Genomic DNA, 20,198 nt, shown 5'->3' on the forward strand with positions numbered 1-20,198 from the left:
ATGCCTGACATATCCTAATTAGCCTCTTAAAGCCCTGGCTGGGTTTTATATTTTCTAGATGAAAAAGGCAGAAGGTGGATTAGCAGAGGCTAAAACCCGGGCAACAGTTTGCTCTGTGGATCTGTTACAGCTGCGTAGATCTGATTTGCAACAGCCCTGTTTATTTTGCTTGTCCTGGAAACTGCAACAGACAGCAGTGTGGCAGCCCTGGGAAGCCTTGAGGCGTACCTGCTACTGGGGGAAGAGGAGGCTACCAGCACTTCTTCCCCGTTAAGTCAGGCTGTGATCGTGCTCTTACAAGCCTCCCCGCTGCTCCATGCATGACAGACTGGCACTTGGTCTCATTAGGCATTTAGCTTCAGAGCGCATACTCTTGCACATACCACTCAGCAGGTCAGACCACCCAGAAAAGGTGCAGTGAAGGTGGCACACAAAAAACTCAAAAAAGCTTCTGGCAGAGCTGTCCACCAATGCCTGGCTTTGCTACCTGCTAAGCTTTCATGTGCGGAGAACCGATTAGTCTTCCTCAGCTCCCTGTGCCAAAACCATATTAACAAGGTGTGTGCATGATGAGGGGAGGTTGGATTCCTACTGGTGCCACTGCTCTGCTGCCAAGTCACTTCACCTTCCTCTCTGTATGCCTGAAAACAGTCTCTGCCCTGCTGGGTAACACAGATGGGAAAACTTGGGAAAAATCCACCTCGGGAAAGCAACACCTCCTGCCTGCAAGGTCCATCTGAGAGCAGAGCTTTTGCCTTCCAGCACATAACCCCGAGGTTCAAATGAGGCCTCAAGGAGCTGCTCTGCAAGCACCCAGGGACCCCAGCAAGTGCCACTAAAGCCACAGCGCTCATGCCAACTGCTTCACGCCTCAGGCCTTCGAGTCAGCTCTAAATCCCTATGGTGGCAGCCAGGACACAAGAGCACAAGGCTTCAACCCCATCTTACATACCCATCCCTACCCATACGCACCTGGGAAGGTGCTGGGCCACCAGCCAAGGCAGTGACCAACAGGTAGAGTGGGCACCTTCTCCTGTCTCTGCGCACACGTGCCACGCCACCACACAGCATGCAACTGCCTCGGCGAGGCCACCAGTGGGGCAGAGTTGGTTAGCAAGGGATGGGGTGGCTGTTTTGAAGGTCACAGACCGCCTGCACCCCTGAGAGTTATCACTGGGGTACCTGAAGCCAAGTTCAAACAAGAAATCCTGAGTTAAAGAGTTTCCATGAAGCGCTCGGTGACTCTTACTTCCCACACATGAGGGCAGAGCTTTTTTTCCTGACCATTTCTCCAAGCCCTCTCTGCCACCACAGAGAAGCTCCTTGCCCCATCCATGCCCCTCCAAGTCGTGTTTGCCACGACATGAGATCGCGTGTACTTCCCAGAGCTGGACCCAGAGTTTTGCATCTGCAGATGCACATGTGCAGACCCCTCTAGCTGCCCCAGTTTCCACACACAAAAACTCACTTATGCTTTTTTTTCCCCTCAGTCCCTTTGAAATCAAAGATGCAAATTGAGAAGGAGGCTCTGAATATCTGAAGACAATCCTACCCCTCACGCACTGATAGGACCCTGGCTGTAAAGAAGGGCCTGACTGTCACCAGTGCTGTCTGCCAGCAAGGGCTGCAGACTTCAAGCAGGAGGGGAGGGCACAAAGCATTTCTGAAAACTATGCTGCCACTTTCTTCTTTCTTTCATAAGGTCAGATTTTTTTTGGTGATGGTCATGGTCAGCAACATTGGCAAAAAGTCAATTTTAGGAGCCTATTTAAGGACACAGGCACTGTTGCTGGGCAACATCTGATGGGAAATCCTGCCTGCATCCATAGTATTGCACAGAATCACATGCCACATAGTTTTTAGTGATTTTTGATTAATTATTTCCTCTAGGACTCACCAAAACTGGGCAAACCAGCTTCATACTCCAGGCTATTTTGTAGGAGAAAGTGGAGCAAGTATCACCATGACAAGATGAAGTTTTGGGGCCTTCTGTTATTTTGCTTCTCTATGTTAAGCTGACCAGTAGAAAGAAGACAGAAATCAATTCATTAACTCATCATGTAATTACTGTTTTATCAACTGATTTAAAAATACATAGCTAACGTAGTAATTTAAACTGGAAAAAAATGTGGTGGTGCTTCGTTTCAGACTGCAACATCAATAAAGTTGTAAGGCGCCGTCATTTGGATCAGCATCTCACAGTCTGCAGTCACTGAAACAGATGTTTGGAATCTCACCCGAACATAAAGCAAATAAAGCATGAAGAACATCATGGCGTTACGTGGAGATCCTGTTGGTGAAGAATGGAAGGAAGAAGTAGATGGCTTCAATTATCAAGCAAATGTCCTCTTGGAAAAACAAGAGATTATACCCTTACTTTCCTGCCTTGTCTTTTCTGCAGCATTACTTAGAATTATTCAGTTGTATGAAATTGGAAAGTCTATTTGACCTAAAAAACTAGACGGGGGATGCCCGGCTGTAAAGGTGCAGGCAGGGGATGCTCTGACACCTGCTCAAAGAGGTCAGCTCTGCTAACGCAATCCCGGTCTCTCCACAGGGAGCGAGAGAAATCCTTCCAGGTAGCTACAAAGCAAACTCAGATGTTAGTATTGGGATGAGCCACTTGGTCAGCATTCGCTGCCGTAGAGATGCAGGCAACAAGGACCTCGGATGCCTGGGAACGAGGTGACCTCCTGTGGGAGCATAAGCTCTGAAACCACCCAGCCTTCCCGGCTCTTCTTCCTCTCCAGCCCTTGGCTTTGTCCCTCGTATGTTAAACATCCAGGACTGCAAAAGATATGTGGTGGGGCTGCTGCTAGGGTGTGGGGGGGGGGGGCACCCCATGGCCCTCACATCCTCCAGGCACTCCACAAACTGCAGGCTCCGTGCTCTGTCTGGGTCAGTGTCCCTGCCTGACTCACAGAGCAGGGCATGGTGTGGATGGGAGGAAATATGTTAGGACTTGTTCTGTTTTAGTGCACGAAGACTGCAAAAATAACCACACTTTTCTGTAATAAGAGGTTGATTAGCTCTTCTGTTGATCAGCGGGTGCTCTTTAAAGCAAGTATTTCTGGAGCAGCTGTAGCCTTAATTGAGGCAAATCATGTCATTTGTTTGAACTGCTCTACTTGCACAGCTCTGTGTCTAGCTTGCAGAAGAAGCTGAAAGATAGCATCGATGCTTCCAGACTGTGCTGTATACATGGCCCCAATACACGCTGCCACCTGGGTATCTTCTAGGACCTGGTACTTTTGTTCTGAGATGTTGTTGAGGCAGCAGGTTTGTCTGGCAGTGACTGCAGCATGGCCCTGGCCGTCAGAGGCCAGGCAGTGTTCATCAGCTCCAGCCTCTCTGAGGCTTTTGGGGGTGAGCAGACAGCTGGCTTGTGGTGGTTCATCTTTCCAGAAGGGCTCTCACCCACAGTGGGCCTGAGGAAAAGGGAGATGCACTGCGGTGAAATTGCACTCCAGGTCTGGATATCTGCCTTCTCCCCACTACCTCTGCCTTCTCCCACTCTGAAAACTGAATAGAAAGCTGCCAGGCCTGGGAGCAGCACAAGGCACAACAGCTTCCCAAACAAGGCGTGTTCCTCTACTGCTCTATAATGACTAGGTTAACTTCAAAATCAAGGTGTCATGTCACAACTCCTCAGTTTCATTTCTTGAAAGAAGCAACACGATGCTAATCTTACAGTAAGCGGGTTCAGAAATAACCATGTTTTGGTGCATGAGACACTTCTCTAATGCCTACTTTATTTTGCAGAACTCTTTCTAACATTAATTAATGTAAGCTTTAAGGGGAAAAAAGAAAAACCTAAGTGGGATGTCAGAAATTTGTCCTGGGGTGTACCTGAGGAGAGACTTGAACAAGCACCACTACAAGAGCTTTGCAACAGACATGCACATCGGCCCTGTGTGGGGAACATGAGACTGGAGCAGGAAGAACACAGGAAAATTCTGGGCTGTTATTCAAGAAAATACAAAATTTCCAATGCTCAAATTATAAGGAATATGAGAAACTGTTTCATTTAGCATTAGACGGACAAAGGTAAATGTAATAAAAGGAATTCTTTTTACAGAACAGGCAGGAGACACCAGAGACAAGACAGAAGCCTGCCGTGGAGTCCCCTCTGTTTTCCTCAGCCAGGCTGCAGGCAGTGCTGCCGGCAGCGTGCATACCTGATGCTCATGGATCCAACAGCTGCTGGTCCTGAAATAGATGTTTGCCAGGCAGTGCTCCCAGGAGGCTGGCGCTGCCCTCGGGAGCCGGAGGCAGCCGGCACGCTGGGCTGGCTCAGCGGAGCAAGTTCCTTGCCCAGAGGCTGGGCTGAAGTTTCTTGATGAGTCCTTGACTGGCATCGCTGTGTCCACTGCCTGTCCTCCTCTTGGCTGGGTATTTTTAGGCATCTTACCCTGTGGCGCCTTGTTTTCCAGGGTCTTGCTGCAACCCCCGTTACAGACGCAGGTGAAGGGCTTTTTGGAGGGGATGGAATTAGACAGAAGTTCAGGTTGGAGAACACCGCACCTTCCCGAGCCTGTGATAAACCTAAAAAAGAAGGGGAAGCCCAGTGATTTCCCAGTTCATCTTACTCTTAAACGACCAACCCAGAGAGCAAAAGGTTTTGGAGTGCACTGTGTGATGGAGCTGGGTGGGCAGATGTGTCCCAGGGCACACAGGGGTGTGGGTTACTTGGCAGCCTCCCTGCCCGTATGCTGGTGATGTGCCAAGCACTGGAACTGCTCACAAGCCATACACAGCTCAAGAGGGACAGGGGTGCTCACCCACCCTCCTGTTCTCAGTCAGGATCATGGCAGCATCATTCCTGGCCAGGTTTGCATTGACTTGTTTTAAATACCTGAGCACTCCATCCAGCGATGTGAAATTCAAGGCACAGGAATAATCACAGATGAGTGGATCCACTTTGGTTTTTTAATCAGAGGTGGAGGTGTAAGAATAAGATTTTGAGATTGGCCTGAAAGTTATGGAAAGTGCCCAACTGCTAGGGAAAATATTGTACTACATTCAGGGTTACTATCTGGCTGATCATATTTTAGCCCATGTAATCCTCAGGTGACAACATACAAAGAAGAAAAACCTTGTTGCTGACTTATGAATATAACGTGCATGCCTATATGCTTAAAACCATTCTATATATAGCAGGGATCCAATTGCTCTTGTCTATTAAAAGAACCAACTATACCGAAGTGCCCGATGTGCAGGGTACAGGGCAGGAATACAATCTAAAGAATGTGCCACCAAAACCCAGACCCAGAAAGCTCAGCTTTATAGCTCCTAATTGATGGGGATGTATTTTACTGCTTAGGTAACCATATAATGCTGATAAAAAATTTTTACTGAACAGTTTCTGTCATACTATATGCTTTAAAAATGTCTAAATTTCATAGGGTTTTTATTTAAGTGAAGACACTCTGAAAGACTGGTATGCCCGACTCAAGAGCCTGAAATAACACTCAATGACTTCCAAAGAGTGCAGATTATATGGATCCGATGCTGCAAACACTTTTACATAAGAGTGGTTTTGCTCGGATGACTTGTCCTTTCCCGGTCAGAAGGATTGTTTCCAGCAAGGAGCTCTTCTGTGAGAAAATCACATCGGGTAGGACACACTTCTGAAGTCAAGTGTTGAGGCATTTAAATACCTCTCCAGATCTTGACACAGTCTCAAGTCACAGAGGCCGAGTGTATTTTTAACTGCCTTGCTGAATAAAGTCTATCAGTTGCTAAAGTTTTATTGGGTGTTTGCTCTGCAAAACACGTACATCTATTAGCGACAGTGGGCAAAGTGATTGTTTGAATCTTGGTTATTATGGCCATCTGCTTGTGATTTGGTTTATGGGTCATCTGCCCTCCCCCCTCTGCCTTAGGTAATACTAAATTTCAAACCACTCCATCAATCTTGTCACCAAATCCTAGCAGATTTGGTGACAAGATGGGCAGATCTATGCCCAACCATTCACTTTCATAGTCCTATAGGGCACGGCACTGGTACAGTGTGAGATGGTTGGGGCTTCGTCCACTCCATTCACAAAGATGATGAGATCTTAATAAATCATACTCAATCTAATGAAATACTACTAAATCTATAAAAAGATCAGATTGAATCTAAAGAGACTGTGAGATCATAATCTAAGACTTCTGTGGTCACTGGACAATAGGCCATTCCTTTAGATTTTTCCAAACAGCTTCTGTTCTTGCTAAGGAGATACTGTTTATATTATTCTTAATACACAGAGGCTTTGAAGAGTTTAATGATACTTCTGTTTTTTCCAAAATATATAATATTTTCCCAAATTTTAATAGATCCATTTTTGCCCTTGAAAGAAATGTAAAACAAACACTCACATACTACTATTCACCGAGGCAAAAAAAGTGATTATTCACAATAGAAATAAAGTTGTACTTTTCTAAGCTTCTCTACTTGATATGTATTTGGAATAACCATTATTAATGCTTCTAATATTCTTAAATATGATATTCAACAACCAGTGAAGAGTGGGAATTCTGCTTTCATTCATGTAAATGCAATTCCAGAGAGGCCTTTGGCTTTGTTCCTGAGTAGAAGAGCACGTTTCATTTTTAAAGTCCTTGCTGAACACATCCCTTTGGTTGTGTATCTTTCCAGAATTCCCAGTTGCCCAGTTAAACCTTGATCATTAGCTTAGCTATTATTTCCATTGGTGCCAACTGGGGTAAAATATAGCTCAGTTGGAATGACAGTATTTTAGACTCATGTGGCATTGACATAAATTAATGACACAAGGTAAAAGACAGAGGCATGTCCTTCTAAACTTGATTCTAAGCTGGTGTAAAACCAGCTTTTTTCCTCTTAATTCTATTGATCCATGCTGAAATATATCAACTGATGGTCAACACAACTGGCCACCACGTCCTGCTTAAAAACTGGAACTTAGGGTTTGGCTCTGCAATGATGTTTCCAAATTGCTGCTCTAGAGCACAGAAGCCAGATCTCATAAAACACTGCAGTTACTAATACACCTATCTACAAACGGTTAGTAGCACGTGTCACTACTTGATGCTAGCCCTTCCTCAGAGGTTTAGGTCCAGTACCTGAGGAAGACTGGGACAGACAGGAGTGGCAAGAAGAATCAAGTGAAATCCTTTCAATGAGGTGCTCATCACAGGTCTTCCTCAAGGCTTCTTCACAGCTGTCAGTCAGGCTGCAGACTTCACCCTCTTCCTTATCACCACCAGTTATCTTCAGTGCTCGGGCAGCTTTTTCTTGCTGACCTGTTTGCAGGCACCTGCACAACATCAAGTATCACACCTTTAGTTAGTCTCTGAGTTGTGAATATGCAAGTGCAGCTTGACATAGCCACACAGGCAAACACCGAGGCAGTGGGTTTAGTCACCCACCATGATTTCCCACTTTCTAAATGGACTAGCCATCTAAGTTGCCTGTGTCTAATTATCTGACAGTGTCCTAAAGTCAATCAAGTGAAATGGGGCAGATTTAAAATACCACACAGGGAAGTAAGCTCAGAGAAATAAAACCATTTTTACTTCCAAAACAACCATTATCTGTCTATGAGATGGGGGAATCTGAGCATGGTGTTATTTTCCTTCCAGCCTTTCATTTGGTTGGGCCAATGTGATGGCCGGCAGAAAACCTTGTCCACTTTATCTTCTTTTACTACCTGAAGGTAGACACTGTCAGGGCCCAGAATGTCCTACCAGTTATGAAATCATTTCCTTGCTGAGCCCATCCTGCCTGCGCTGGCCTTCAGCCTCCTCTAGAGAGAGGACAGAGCTTCCCCCAGGTTCCTCTCCCTTGCCCACCCCGCAGATGGTCAGCAGGGAGGACGGACAGAAGGATGCCCAGGAGGCCAAGACTATCTCCTGAAACCGCCACCAGGTGGCCAAATTGTTTATTTTATTATTACAGCAGCAAATGAATGCCCGTTTTATTGCTGGACAAGCTTCCTACCGCGGCCTCACCTCCTGTGCTGCTCTCTGGGTTCAGAGAACACATCTTCCCGCTGCAGGTCTCCTCCTACTCCAGAGCTGTAAAGGTCTTCCGTCCTCAGACCACACAGTTTCAAAGGCCTCACTGCAGGTGGCTGCAAAAATGACAGAAGTTATCTCGATAACCTCAGGAGCTCTGCCCAGCTCCGTTTCTAGATCGTGGATTTCAGAAGGCATCAAAGTCCGCTGTTACTCCTGGGTTTTCAGGTCACCCCTCAGCATTTTCTTGCTCTGCGGTTTTAAGAAGCCCCACACCCCAGTCATGTGCAACGTTACAGCTCAAGGAACCCAGGGTGGCAGTAACAAAAATGTTGATTTATCTCTCACTGACGTATGAGCCTGTAGCTTATGTACCAATAAACATACTAAGACAAGTAGCATAAAAACTGCAACAATCAACGGCATATGACCACAATCCCCTTCCAATTCCTAGTTTATAACACACAGTAATTCACTCAGATGTTCAAATTTGTTCCAGCAAAGCTTCCAGTGCTTGGGCAGTGTCAGCAGAGAGACAAGGGAGGGCCACATTTTTTCCAGCGGTTCTTTAACATCTGTTGTCAGCATTAAGTGAGGCTGCTGACAGCGCAGTGATGCAGGTGTCCTGTGCGTGCTGTTGCCCTGATTTAGCAGAGCCTGTTTCAACGCACACACATGCATCTGTGCCTCCTTGAGCCTCAGGGCCCACAAAAGCCAACCATGACGAGCCAGAGTGAGCCCCTTTAACATATGGGTACCCTCTCACTACGTTACTGCCAACAGGAGCAGGCTGACCCGCAGGGCTGGGGCACCACCCCACTGCCTAGAGGAACTCACTTTGGCTTTGCGTTTGTTTAGTCAACAGAAACGACCTTGCAGCATTAGGGATCTGACTGTTTACGCCAATGTCAAAGAAAAACTGCTGAAAAAAAAATCTTTCGCTTAATAGTTGTTGTAGAAATACTGTCAAATTTTGCAATCCTGCCTTGTGCTTTGCTCAGCCAGGATGATAGGAAACGCGCTGCCAGCAGCTGATATGTGATTTTCATGTGTTCATTTGCAGCTGAGGGTTAACTACTGCGAGCACATGGGCACCTTTGTAACATCAGGGCAAGGGACTCTCTGTCCTCCTCAAGGCCAATTGCGTGCTGGGGGGCTTTTGGGCTACAGAAGAGAGTGAGCTGCCACAAGCTACCGTGGCAGTTCAGTTTATCTCATGGTTTATGGGAGTCACCAGGCAGAAATATGAAGTATACAGGAAAAACATACACCCAGCTTTTGCCTCCTTGCACGAAGGACCTTCGTGGGGTTCCCACATAAAACTTGACTGAGTCCTAAGAAAAAAGGAAAAAAGAAAACATTTTACTCCAGTGTTTAACAAATGGTGCTGTCTTTGAAATCAGTCAACATCATTTCCCATAGACAGGAAGATGTGGTATTTCATGGCATAGGTTCACAGTGTCAGGCGGTATGGCCTGGCACTGCTCCTAAGAGGCAGTTTCTCTGTTTCTACCCAGAATCTGTCTCCTTCTGCCCCTGTCCTGATTCCTCCATTGTGCTGGTACAAGCATTTGCGTGGCCATGTGGTGAGTCAGATCAAGGAATAGATCCAGATTAAAACTAAATATGATTTTTGGGCGGGTTTTTTTGTTTGTTTTGCTGGGTTATTTTTCAGCTGGATCTCGACCAGGATCAGGTTCCCCATGTAGCTATGCAGGTGCTCTTGCCAAAACAAGAGACAAGGAAGCAAAGGGGCAGGAAGAAGCAGCAAACACTGGGTGAAACTGTCTCTATCAGTAGTGCTAGATGCCTAAAGGTGCATGTGAAATTATGGTCTCATTCCCTGGAGAGCTGTACTCTATTTCCACGTACTTTTCTGAATGAGCACTCAGCTGTTGACACTGCATTGTTTCATTTAGTTCATGATCCTGGGTCCTCCCTCCAGCAAGGAACTGAGGTAGGACTGGCACGTGAGAGAAGCAGTTCACCATGCTGGGAAACCAAACACCAAACATCTTCCTATCAAATCTGCACTCTGTGGGCTGCTGGAGTTGCATTGTCAAGGTCATTCCAGAAGCCAGGGAAGGATGTCTTGGGAAGTGCCAAATATTGTACCAGAAGTGAACTCCCTTTTGATCCAGCTGTCCCCGGGAGCTGCTAACCTGGCAGTACTTCCAGGTGGCCAGGGCACAAAGGGCACCAGTACACCTGTATTTTGGGCTAGCCTGTAGATCAGTTACGTGAGGTCAAGGAACTGACTCCTCTTGCTGGGGGACCCAACCCTGGAAACCCTGGAAAAACAGCAGTGCTGCTGCAGTAAGGGACTGCAGTACAGAGAGTCAGAGTACACAATCCAAAGGGGAGTGAAACTGCATCTCCACACCTTTCTGGAGGACTGCCTTGTTGGACCCCTCACGTTCCTGTGACCGAACAAGATGTGCCCAGATGTGACTTAAGTGAGTCCCAGCTAGGCTGATGTGTAATTTAAAGGACTGTGCAGGAAGTGTGAAAGGCAACTTCAGCACCATTGCAGTATGGGGCTGTCAGGAGGGATGGCAGCACATAATGCATGGGGTGAGGGGCTGAGGAGGGGGAAGCCCAGATGACTTGCACCTTCTGCTGCAGGGGGAAACAAAGGAAAGCCCACACTAGAGCAGGTGAGTCCCATGGAAGAAAACATATGCTGAACCTGATCTAGCAGCGGCATGGGTGGGTGGTATTCAAAGCACTCAAGCTTTCATCAGCAATAACAACATTCAGAAGGAGGTGGAGGTGTGGGAAAGAACGGGATTAAAAAATATACATTACCATGTGTCAAATCACTGGCGTTATCTTCTGTGAACAGCTCGTCAGAAATAGTGTGATCTGGAAGAGGACAGCCACGGTGTAAGAGGTGGGCATTGCTACATCTCCTTGTCTTAGCAGACCGCTGAGCACTTCCAGGTCTTGAAGTTGTTGGGGATCTTGGGCCGCATCCAGACTGCCTTGCTAGTGCCCCAAGATATGGATCTAAGAGAGAGGTTTTGCTAGTGTAAGCACAGTCATGCAAGGCTGCAAACCACACCGTCACTGTACACTGCCAATATGATGCCTGCTGCTGCAGGGGCTGTAGGGGACAGAAAAATCTGTCATTGTGCCTACAAGAAACATGCTGGAATGGGTCAAGACTAGAGACAGAGGGTTTCCTGGTGCTGTATGCAGTCCCCTTAGCTGTCCTCTGCAGATGGCAGAATGTGGGGACCCCCAAACTAAGCCAAAGTCCCTTCCCACCCTCCTCCTGCTCCTGGGCACCAGAGACCGGCTGCTGGCTGAGCACAGGGTCAGGAACCACTCCACGGGTGAGCCTGGATGTGTCCAGGGCTCTGCCACTTCTCCTGCCCGTGTGCCGAGGGGAAGAGTAAGCTGCCTCTCATCTGCTGCCCACCTGCTTGTGGGGGAACCACTGCAGGCTTGCCACAGGACAGAGTCTGAGCCCCCAGTCTTAAAATATGTTGCTCAAATGCCCAGGCACAATGCAGATGGTGACGGCCACCTTACCAGAGTCAAACAGGGCAAACCACATACCAGGAGTTATGGAAATCTGGGAATGGCAGTGATAGATTTTTCCAGTACTGTCTCAGAGGCAGATACTTCTCTACCACAAAAAAAAAGGAGAAAACTGAGTTTTTGGAATGTTACAGGGCAGAGTGGATTACACAAAAGCTAGTAAAGGCAGACAGAGCCCTGTCCTCTCACCTGCCTAACCGCCGGCTGTCCTGGGAGCACGGCACAGCTGGGAGAGCTGCATGTGCAGCCAACAACCCATAAGAGCAAATTTCATTTTGGTGCCTAGATGAATAGCGTGCTTTGTGAAGTGTTGAGCATCTACCAGCTCCACAGTGGAGCAATCAGCTCTGTAATAATATGGCCATTTCCTTAAGAGCTGAGTGTTAGGAACCCTCAAAATGTCTTGGCCCTAGTTGTTAATACAAACCCATGAAATAGTGTGCGAAAAGTACCAGAGTCAACATTGCTATAGGAAAGAATAAAATATGGGCATGTCAGATCCTGACCATACGAGCTCATCAGTTTAGAGCTAAAGGCAAGAATATGTCTGGTGACACTACGGAACAATACAAATTCACAGTTTTGTGCTATGTCCCTACTGTTTCTGTCAGCTCACTTTGTTAACTAGTTTTCTGAACCATAGCTGATGTTGCCAAAGCAGGATCACTGAGGGATCAGATTTTAATGGATTTTTTCCCTACCATAACTACTATTACAACTAATGATTTGGACCCACAGGGATTAAATAAATGACGAACGTATGTACTCATTCCAAAACAAACTAAATTTTTAATGGAGTACAGTTGGCAGGCAGGCCACAACTGGGGGGGCTGGGAAGCCAACTGCACTGCCCACACTAATGGGAAGTAACAGGAGCAGTTATAGGAAATACTTTGTAATATTTAATGGTACGTGGTAAAGTACATGTCGCAGGATACATAAAAGCATGGACATCTGAACTATAACCAAGGCTACAGGCAAGGGGACAACAGATTGATTTTCAAACCATTTTTGCTCTACTAATGAATATAATGGACTTAATCACAGAGGCAAAGAAAATGGAACAGATCTCTTACGAGATCACACAATCTCAATTGCTAGGATGTTGCTATCATTGAGGGGTGATGACCAAATTGCCTTTCCCATTATTAAATTGGAGTAGCAAATCCTGCAACATCCACTCCACACGAGACTGACTGCTACCAGGGAAAGGGCTGTGAACAGCCGTTGCTGAAACATTCCTTCCCAAGCTTTGCTTCTTCCCATCATGCAGAATGAACAGACTCCCAGCCACTGCTGGATTTGCTTGATGCTCTAGAAGTCATCTGCATTTTTCTGAGTTTGATGTCCAGTTTAGGACAGCTTTAATTTAAATCTGCGCTGTGCTGAATTCCAGCTTCCTCACTTCCCAAGTGAAGAAGACAATGACCTTCGTCCCTTCGTTATAATCAAACATTGGCTTTGAAGAGGCCAGCTTGCTCTTCATCTTTCTTTTTCACACATCATAACCTGAAAATGAACCCTGATAGGAAACCTGACATACCTAACCATGAAATGTCTCCAGCTACACTACCTTCCTTGATGGATTCCTTGATGATTAGCCAATCCTCGTGCATCTTCTGGGAAGGAAGGAGAGCAGTCTGGCTTGCTGGTATTTCGTCCAAATACTTCAAGTGGGGAATGAGTTTTTTTATTTCAGCTCTGTAATTATAATCTGGTTCCTGGAGAAATTGAGAAAGTGGTCACTGGAACAGTTTATTTAACAGACTGTGGACTTCCACCAGCAGCACAGCAGTGTTCAATTTGTATGACTGCCATATAACTTGAAAAGCCTTTTATAAGGCAAACCTATTCACCTCAATCAACAGAAATAAATACAGCCAGGAGTTTCATTTCACTGTGCTTTCTCCTCGCATAATTTTTACTTGAATTGATGGTGAACATGTTCTGAGCAGTGCAAACACGTGCCCCCCGCACAAAGGCTCCTTTGCTGATTACCCCCTGGCGACTTTGGCATTTGTCTGTGTTATATTATGTACAATGTACAAAAGTGTATAAGGCCACCGATGCCCATGGAAAGCCTGGGCACCCTCAGCATTCAGCCAGCCTCTCTCCATGCTTTTGTGATTCTTTGGTTGCTGCATCAGTACTCAGGTGATGGGAAAACCCGAAAACACGTTATGAGTGTTGCTACACCTGCTGATGGAAGAAGAAAGAGCATTTCCATGGATTGTGTTTTTAGGCACGCCCATAAGACAGCTACAGTGAATGAACTGCAGTGGTTTTCTGGGGCAGTTTTCAGGGGTTTGGTGTATGATTTTATACAGTGTTAGAAGCGATGGCTTCCTTCAAACTATGTTTTCTTCTGCAAGAGGTCACATACCTACAGCAGGTACACAGAAGGCTCAAACAGACTGCACTTGGGTTTCTTTTCTGTGTGCTGGAAAAACAACGTGATTGCTCCCAAAGGACATGGACTCGGTGTGACATCCATGGGGGAAAGCACAGGTACAGCCCCTTCTGCATGAGTGGATGGAGCTGACATGTTATAAAATGATTCATGAGCACAAGCCAATGCCTGGGGACCCCTGAGCAGCAAGGCCAGTCCAGAGCAGTTATAACTGTGCTCAGAGCACACTGAGAATTGGGCTGGTTTGGTGGATTCCAGCAGAAGAAAGATACCTTTGTCTCTGGGAAAACTTAGCAATACCTCAGAGCTGACTGGGTTGAGCTGCTTTGCAGTGGGAATACTTTTGGTTAAAATTGTGTCAGATTATAAAAGGCAGCAAACGTGATGGCGATCTGTTCTACTTAAAGAAAATAGAAAGCAAAGAGAGAGCACTGCTAGTGGCAGAATATGAATGGAGAGCTACCTACAAATCAGTTGCTTCATCCAGACAAATGATACACTTTTCAAGACATTGCATGCAATATTAGAAAACCCCACAAAGCCAAGTCGTCATTCACCACGGAGCTGTCACAAACAGAAATCTTTCTGTGGGGCCTGGCTGGCTGTATGCTCCCTCCCTCTGCACAATGCAACTGGGGCTGGCAGAGGGGACTCACCAAATGCAGCGTGTGTTTGTTAAGAGGCAGACATTAAATTTCCCTAAATAAGCCTTTAATCTTAATTTAGAAAATGAGTCAGCCAATCATCGTGCTACCCCGTACTACATGTACTCTGAACAGTGCCTGGGCTACAGCCAATTTCCAGCCATGTCCTGTTGGAGAGAAGCATCACGTTACGCTCATGTTACATTACTGCAACAGAGGCTGCAGAATTTATCATCAGGTTGTTGCTCTTGGTTTAGATAACAGGGGAAGATGAGCTCATCTGAAAATCAAATTACAGAGAGCAAACAGGCCGTCTGAAGAAAGAGCAGTAAATTTATCTGGACCATTCTGTAGATAAAAAGTAAATAAATAGGAGAGCTTTTACAGAGCTGTAGCAAGGGCCAGACTACAAGAAGGAACTAGAGCTGGCCATCTAGGGCACACCAAAGTAAGCCCACATCTGTTCTTTCTATATTTCAGCTGCCTTTTCTATACCCTGAAGAAATGCAAACATCAGTTGAAACCAAGAAAGTGACAAAGCCCATGGAGAAGTTCTTGGCAGCTGAGGGCAGGGCCAGCTTTGTAACCACCCCAGGGCTGAGCAGATTCCCAGCACAGACTGGATGGGAGACTACAGTGAACTTACAGTCTGCCCCCGTTACAGCTCAGTGTACTGGTGTGCAGACTCCCTCAGTAAATTCTGGCTGGCATTTGAATGCAACTACTTGCACAGGAGCAGAGACAGCCAGTGAGCGTGGAGAAGAGCAGCAGGGCACACCACCATATACTGCTCCTCTTTGAGATCCTGTTATGTGACAACACGCAGCAGCATCCCAAGGACTGCTTTCCTCAGCTAAACAAACCAAGGGCAGTTTGATATTTCTCCATGACAAGTACATATAAGGACTGAAGATGCCAAGTGAAAACTATGTCCTCCAAAAACACCATTTCCCTTGAGCGGGAATGACAAGGGAGTAGAAACAGACCTTCTGTGCTGTTAGGATATCCTGCACCATTTCCATGGTAGGAAGCTATGATAAAGAAGTGTCAGAAGTTGTATTTGTCTCCATGGGAGTAAAAAAAGCAAGTAGGCATGCTTTGTCCATCAGAAGCAGGCAGTGCTTCCTTACTGCAGGAATATGTTTTTTCTTCTCATGATTGCTTCTTCCATAAGGGAGAAATGTTGATGAAGAAATCATTTTGGTTACAAATAGTTCCAAGTGTGGTCTCTGAAGTATACTTCTACCAGTTCAAAACAGAAAAGCAAGTGTATAATATTTTCTTTCGGATTCCAGAGAGAAAAATTATGATAGCTAAAGCACTACCTCCTGTGGCTCCTTTTACTGAGGGATATGATCAAGCCAACAATTACATCTGAAAAATGCTAATAACTCAAGTATCTAAAAAGTGTGAGGATTTAAAATATGAACACATCTACTACATAATTGAGTTTTAGTGAGAGCACCTCAGTTTTCAAGTCTAAATCTAGGACAAATATGAAACCCAACCTTTTAGGCAAACTGATGGCGTGGGCACGGTCACTTTGAAAGGCACAGAGAAGCTGTGGAACACGGCACAGCAGAGTCACAGCACCAGCTCCTGCTCTGCCTTCTAACCCCTGCGCTGTCAGCTCTTTACAGTGCCACTGGGGACTGTGCCATGTGCAGGGAGTGCTTGTATCACACACCTTTGTGTGTCTGCCATAAACTGTCATCCGATGATATGCTTTGGACATTATGTGACTGAAATGAGAAACAGTCTTATTTGACCAAGTTTTTTAAACTCTTATTTTCCTACAGTTAAATCTTTTCAGTACATGCCAAGATGCCTGTTTTTACATCCCAACAATGGGTTTTTTTTGAAGCAGGGGAAAGTGAAAGAGAGTAATACAGCTCTGAGACGGTTTCCTTACTTTTCTTGTTAAGTGCCATGAAACCCAAAGCAGATCATGTATTACTTTGTTTTCATCTCTGAGACACACAGGATCTCATGCCCTCAACAAAATACCTCTGCAGAAATGATTTTATCATTTCAGTACCTAAGAGGTGAATCACTGTATTTTGTATCTTCAACTTCTGCTGAAGGTCTTTTTGGTCCTTTGATTTTAACCTCTCAGGGGAAAGGACAACAAGCGGTTCCCACCATACAGCTTTTCCTGGTTATCTCATGCATTGTTTTTCTGAAGGTTCAACTTTTGAGAGTGGTGGTTCTGGAGCACTTGCTGTTGCACAAGAGAGCATCCAAAAGAAACGCAAAAGCCCAAAGACAGATATCTAATTGAGACATTGCAACTGACACATCTTGTAAGAAAAATATTGGCTCCTTTCTAGCCCACTGCAAGGTCCCTACAGGCTAAAGGATCCATAAAAACTGGGGTCCATTCTCTCCTTGTTCTTTCTTTACAATCCCTGTTTGCACTGGAGAAGACAGAACAGCTGTATGGATCAGAACAGCTGATTTCTAGTTTAATCCCATTCTCACAGGTAAGAAGGAACACATTGCTAGGAAACAGGGCTGAGTCTTTACTAGCACTCCTTGTATTCCCACAGGGCTTATCTTGGAGACAATACCCATGAGAGGACAAAATCAACAGAACTGAAAGATGGGAAATGCATCCCATGCCATCACTCAGAATAACACAATAGGAAGGTGCAGAAACATTTCTTATTTCCAACCCGAACTAGAAAGAGCACTGCCAAAAATTAACAGAATATGTGCAAACCAAGTCCTCACCTCTGCAGATTCTGCATTTGGCTTCAGACAAATAAGGTTGCCCTCCACTGTCAGGTGGGTCAGCTTGCAACAAAGTCCCAGGTAGTGCATCTGGTTGATATCCTCAATATTGTTCCCTTCCAGGTCCAAAACCTCAAGGTGATCCAACCAGGTCAGCTGGCTCAGGTCAGAGATATTGTTATAGCCTATGTAGAGTTCCTCAGCAAAAGTAAACAGAAGAAATATGTAAACCACAGGCCTGCACAAGTAACACTCAGGCTTTGCAAAATGTTTTCTAATATTTGAAATATTACATGCAACAGCATGAAATTAGCATGGAACTGGACATTTTTCAAGTGTGGCCATTGCTGCCTTAAATAGCTAGAGGTAATATGGTGATGAACATTATGCTGCATTAGGCATCTTCAGGATCAGACCTGGATGTTCCACCTCATTAAAAAAATAGTGTAGTGTCTTCTGAACTAACACATGCAGTTCAAGGTATCCAACCAAAGTCCTTCAGAAAAAACAAAGGGTAAGGAGAGAACAAAGACCACAAGTAAAGAGTATCAACTGAAGACAGTTTTGAGGTTGTCATGTGGCAGGACACATCTACACTTACTTTTAGAGAGCTGCAGGAGGAGATCCCATCTAAATCTGAGAGCCCACAGCGAGCCATCCACAGGACACGGAGATGGGACAATGTGGTTCCAAGATCCCTTACAAAAGAAAAATTTCAAGCTCTATTTGAATGGATGAAGGAACTCAAGACTCGCTTTCTTTTACTTAAGACTAGGCCGCTGCTAATTCCTTCAAATTCCACACTGTTTACAAGAAATGACATTAAAAATGCTCACTTTCAAAGGTGGTGAATAAAATTATACCCCTCTCTACCTCTCTCTCTCACAGACATCTCTGTTCTTTGTATGACAACATGTCACCCCAGTTCAGTTTGATCAAGATTCTTCCAAGAGCTACATCATGGTAATTTTGTCATAAACTGCAGGTGATTGTTAAGAATTAAGTGAGGTTTGCTTATGCTGGCATCATATGCTCTACAGACGTAACACATAGCCCAAATTAACATATCTGAGCCAACTGCAGTCATCTTCTGTCCTCTTATGGAGTTGCCTTTCGTCTGATTTTGCAGTTGAAAGGAATAGCACTCTTGCCAAATAACATTTTTTGAGTCAGCAGAAAATGACAGTCCTATTTTCCTGTCCTTTAGGTCTAGCAAAATATAAATAAGGGATCATTTATATGAATTCCAAACTTTCTGATCCTAACCCAGAAAAGCACATACTGACCTGCTTAACTCCATGCATGTGTAATGTCCCACTGACATTGAAAGTGCACAATACAAAGATAACGCAAAACGTAAAAATGGTGGCAAATCAAACTGGGGGCTTAACCACCTTCCCTCTTTGGTATATTAAGCTGCATAAAGCCACTATTCAAACATAAACAAGACACAACATTTTATCAAATCTCAAACCAACCAAAATCTCAGAATTCTCTACTGTAGCCATGATTTCAGACTATGTGAATAATAAAGAACTGAACAGTGAGGAACTAAATATAAAGACAGTTTATCAGAGGAGGCAGAGACTAACATGGAGTTCACAGAATCACAGCAGTGGTTGAGGTTGGAAGGGACCTCTGGATGTCATCTTGTCCAACCCCCCTGCTCAAGCAGGCCAGTTTCCCAGGACCACATCCAAACAGATAAAATGGTTCTTAAATAGAGATTCTTGGACTTCAAAACTGTGGATTAGCTCTCTTTTATAGTACCCATTTTTATAATATACATTATAATAAATAACATATTTTATTGCACTGTCTGGGGAAAACTGCAGAAGATAAAAGAACATGGTCATGGGGTCCCTTTTGATCTTGGAATAAAGGTAACAGTTCACCATGGGGAAAAAGAGCAGATTTACGTTGCCCTCTGAGAACCTCTTGCAGCTTTGATGCAACTTTGCAGCAAAAAAACCCTACAGTCAAATTGCCTGCTTCAGGGACACTGCACAGCCAGGCAGGCCAAGAGGCCAGGAAGGAGTGCTGCAACAAGTGGGGATAGGATAGACACGTTCTTGTCTGTGTTTCTTGTTTCTCCACCATATGAACACTTGGGAAGGGCCATGTCAGGAGAAGGGAGACTACATAAGGCTGAATAAAGGATGGATGCATGGAGACATATCTCCAGATGCTTCTCTCCTGAGATTTGCCAAATACAGAGTTGAATAGGAGTTCCTAGAGGGAAATCAAGGATTTTCATCCCCCTGCCTTCTGGGGCATTGCTTGTCCATGGGCGTCTTTTAGACCTATCTCACTTCATCCATCCTCTACCTCTGCAGGGGCCCCAGGCATTGCGTGCCTTTGATCATCTCTTCCCTGGACGCTGCAGGTTTAAGTAAGCTCATGATGGATGCAATATGCAATGTGTTTACTTGACATTTTATAGCCTTTGAAGTGCAAAGAGTGCATCTGATCTAATGGCCAGAACAAAGCAAATCAGAAAAAACTCTGTCACACGACACAACTCTCTGTCTAAGGCTACTTCTTATGGGAGAAAACCCCCAACTGACATAAACCACAACTTCTCCACTAAATTTTGTGCATCTAGGCAGCTTACCTGTAGTGACACAGGACGTCGCTATCTAGTACAGAGACACAAGGGTAAAGAAAGCCATGCACATACAGAAACTCCTTTCCTGTATAAACAATATGGTTCCTTCTGCAAACTTACTTTACCTCATCCTTCAGCTATCAAGGCAATAGGGAACACTTGTCATAGTGTCACTGTACCTGTGACCAGATAAGCCTCTAAAAAGATGAAAGTCTGTCACATTTCCTTCCACGTACTCATTCAGATTTGCCTGACCTGAAGGATCATAACGTCC

At 45.2% G+C, this 20,198-nt stretch overlaps 1 protein-coding gene across 5 annotated transcripts in view; it reads right to left on the reverse strand.

The window, feature by feature from the left end:
- Positions 1 to 2,013: 2,013 nt before the first annotated feature.
- The window catches only part of LRRC56 (leucine rich repeat containing 56), a 66,382-nt gene continuing 48,197 nt past the window's right edge, over positions 2,014 to 20,198 (reverse strand). For 4 of the 5 annotated variants that reach the window (XM_074918177.1, XM_074918173.1, XM_074918174.1 and 1 more), the window contains 9 exons: positions 17,918 to 18,014; positions 17,317 to 17,514; positions 13,103 to 13,250; positions 10,792 to 10,992; positions 9,253 to 9,317; positions 7,978 to 8,099; positions 7,090 to 7,283; positions 4,179 to 4,545; positions 2,014 to 3,428 (listed from right to left, as the gene is read on the reverse strand). In XM_074918177.1, the coding sequence (XP_074774278.1) occupies positions 3,236 to 3,428; positions 4,179 to 4,545; positions 7,090 to 7,283; positions 7,978 to 8,099; positions 9,253 to 9,317; positions 10,792 to 10,992; positions 13,103 to 13,250; positions 17,317 to 17,514; positions 17,918 to 18,014 (1,585 nt within the window). In that variant the 3' untranslated portion in view covers positions 2,014 to 3,235. Of the gene's footprint in view, positions 3,429 to 4,178; positions 4,546 to 7,089; positions 7,284 to 7,977; positions 8,100 to 9,252; positions 9,318 to 10,791; positions 10,993 to 13,072; positions 13,251 to 17,316; positions 17,515 to 17,917; positions 18,015 to 20,198 lie in introns of all 5 variants that reach the window. The other variant, XM_074918172.1, reaches the window with a different exon arrangement.

This window comes from Athene noctua, chromosome 14 (genome assembly GCF_965140245.1).
Source record: "Athene noctua chromosome 14, bAthNoc1.hap1.1, whole genome shotgun sequence".
Lineage (NCBI taxonomy): Eukaryota > Metazoa > Chordata > Aves > Strigiformes > Strigidae > Athene > Athene noctua.